At 38.5% G+C, this 2,879-nt stretch overlaps 1 protein-coding gene across 1 annotated transcript in view; it reads left to right on the top strand.

The window, feature by feature from the left end:
- Positions 1-985: 985 nt before the first annotated feature.
- MCCC1 (methylcrotonoyl-CoA carboxylase 1 (alpha)) overlaps positions 986-2,879 on the top strand; it is an 18,194-nt gene continuing 16,300 nt past the window's right edge. Inside the window, exons 1-4 of the mRNA XM_010192169.1 lie at positions 986-989; positions 1,656-1,795; positions 2,217-2,312; positions 2,479-2,600. Of these exons, the coding sequence (XP_010190471.1) occupies positions 986-989; positions 1,656-1,795; positions 2,217-2,312; positions 2,479-2,600 (362 nt within the window). The remainder of the gene's footprint in view (positions 990-1,655; positions 1,796-2,216; positions 2,313-2,478; positions 2,601-2,879) is intronic.

The following is a 2,879-nucleotide window of genomic DNA, read 5'->3' as shown; positions in this document are numbered from 1 at the left end:
GGCTGCGCCGCTCGGTGCCGGGGGCGGCGTGTGTGGGGGTGTACGAGTTCCTCTGTGGAGAGAAAGAGCAAAGAACCCCAGCTAGAGTTTCAGGCACGGTTTGAGCAGTTGGTGCAGGCTCCGTGAAACTGTCCTGGGCGCTCAGGGTGCGGTAACCATCGCTGATGGCCGCTGTGGCCACCCCTCCTCTGCCTGCAGTCCAGTGCATTGGTGACCATGGCAGCTGTTTATGAAAAGTTTAAGAAATACACTCGTTTCCCCTCCGGTTATTGAAACGGAGCTTTTGGTTTTGTGGTGTCAAGGAGATCTCGGTGTCTCTTTTATCTCATTTGTTTAAGAATTGTTGGACTTGATCCAAGATTCCAAAGTTGATTTATATGTTAATTAAGACAGTTCCAAGAGTTTACTTGTATGGTTTCTTCCAGCCACTTAGCCTTCACAATCTGATTTCTTTAGTATCAGTCATTTGAGGTTTAATTTTTCCTTTCTGTCGGTCTTCATAGCTCTTCTTTCTTGCTGTCTTTCACATGCTTTTCTCTATATAAACAACTCCTATTTCCTTTTTAAGCATTTATGTTTAGCAGTTCATGTCTTCTTTCCTGATTACCTCAAGTTGCCTTCTCTGTACTAAATGCTGGACGTGGGCTGTTCTGCCCACTGACATAGTGGGGGTTTTTTGTTTTGTTTTGTGTCTGGGTTTTTTTGAATACGTTAAAAAGCAAGGGGATAATTTCTGTTGTGTCTACATGGTAACGCTTAAGGAGGGATCTGGTGAAGTTTGTGCAACCTTCCTTGTGCTTGAATCTCTTCTGTGGGAGCAGTTGTATCAAGGGCACCAGAGCTGTGTTAGTGCTGTCCTTATCTCACCTGTAAATAAAAGTAGCTCAGTCACCACTTCTTCACAGACTTTTGTAATGCTTCTGTGTGTTTATAATTGTACAGGAAATGGAACCAAGTACAGAGATTTGTGAAATGGGCCTCAACCATGGGTATGAAACTTAACTTCTTTAGCTATGATGTTTAATTGCTTGTGTAATGGGGATAGTTTTCCAGTTAGTTTTAGACCATTAATTGCTGTAAAACTGTAGGGCTTTTTAAATAAATGTGCGATATTTCTATAGTTTTTGAAAACAGTAGTCAGTGGCTTACCTAACAGAAATCTTTAATGTGTAAACAATATTTTGAGTAATTTTGTCTGTCATATTTAGGCATACTCAATTAAAACTACTTATTTTTGTAAGGTTTCCTCTAAGTCCTTTTCTGATAAAACTGTGGCAAAGACTGTTAGAATTGTTTTTTAGGTGTAATGGTATTTAAACAATTTATGAAGGAAAGTAAAAAATACTTAGGAAGGTGATTTAAACTGACCCCGTCATATTGTCTGAAAAGATGTTTTAGAGCTCACAGATACACTTTCATTTTATTTGTTAGTTTTAAGCTTTTTATACTTCTGCATAAGGACTCTAATGAAAAAATTCCAAGACATGGAAATGCTTTGGGGTGAAGTGTGTATTTTTCATTGTTGGAAGAAGTGCATAAACACTATAAGTGATGAAAAAGAAATATGAATGTTAAAACTGCTTTATTTCCAGGACTGTTTTTAAGGATATATTTCTTATTGAAAATTGCTTACTGTGCTTCATCCTTTTAAACAGGAAGTCGCAACATAGGGAAGATTCTTATTGCAAACCGAGGAGAAATTGCATGCAGAGTGATGCGAACAGCAAAGAAAATGGGCGTGAAGTCTGTAGCAGTTTATAGTGAAGCAGACAGGAATTCCATGCATGTAGCAATGGTGAAGTATATTCATTAAGTTAGCAGTCGACGTTCACTCACAACAGTGTTTCTCATTAATAAGTTCAATGTGCAAGTAGACGTGTGTGCTAATACAGTTAATTTCCGCCAGTTCCTGCCAAGTTTTCCTGGAATTAATGAGAAGTTTGCCTAGTCTCTGGCTCAGCACCTGACAAACGTACAGGAAGTGCATTAGAGTTTGGCTCTCTGATGCCAGAGTAGCCACTGGGGGTTAGAGAATGGACTCTAATTTTGGGAAGAAAGTCAGAACTTGTTTCACCCAGTTGAGTGTGGTGAGAGGTGGTGATTTAAACTGTTGTGTGCTAGCAGTCTTCTAACTGAATTTCTGAGCTGATTATGTTTAAATTTGCTTTTTGTTATCTCATAAACAGTCTGTGTTATGTCTTTTTTTTCCGTAACAGGCAGATGAAGCTTATTGCATTGGTCCAGCACCCTCACAGCAGAGTTACCTGGCCATGGATAAAATAATGCGGGTGGCCAAGGCCTCAGCAGCACAGGTAAGCAGATCACAATTTAAAAGCTTTTGTTTCATCCATATTCTTTAGTTCTTAATATTTACCGGTGGTGTTTTCATCTTTTGTTTTCTTAGCAGTCTACTGAAGTTTCAGGGTTTTCTAAGCTAAACTGATATAAAAATAGGCTGGTAACGTTATTCTATTTTAGGCTATTCATCCAGGTTATGGTTTCCTCTCAGAAAACACAGAGTTTGCAGAGTTGTGCAAGCAAGAGGGGATCATCTTCATAGGTCCACCTTCATCTGCTATCAGGGATATGGGTATTAAGAGGTATCTATTTCTAATTTATTTGGTTATGCAATTTACAGTCTGGCAAAGCTAATTTTATTAACAAATGACCAGTTGCTCCATAATTATTTTATTTTGTCAGTTTTCATTGTCTTTTATTTTTATGGTTTTCTTCAAGCTCCAGATTTATAGATGTGGGATCCCTATAGGCATAGAAACAATCAAGATTGTTCAGTTACTATGTTTTTAATAATTAAATACCTAGTTGATTCTAGTTTTCCAGAACTGCAGTGTTGCAGTCTTACATAGGTAAGGGTTCAG

The sequence above is a fragment of the Mesitornis unicolor genome, unplaced genomic scaffold (assembly GCF_000695765.1).
Source record: "Mesitornis unicolor isolate BGI_N332 unplaced genomic scaffold, ASM69576v1 scaffold52239, whole genome shotgun sequence".
NCBI classification, from domain to species: Eukaryota; Metazoa; Chordata; class Aves; order Mesitornithiformes; family Mesitornithidae; genus Mesitornis; species Mesitornis unicolor.
Note: the sequence above shows the minus strand (reverse complement) of the source record. Positions and strands in the feature narration are given on the sequence as shown.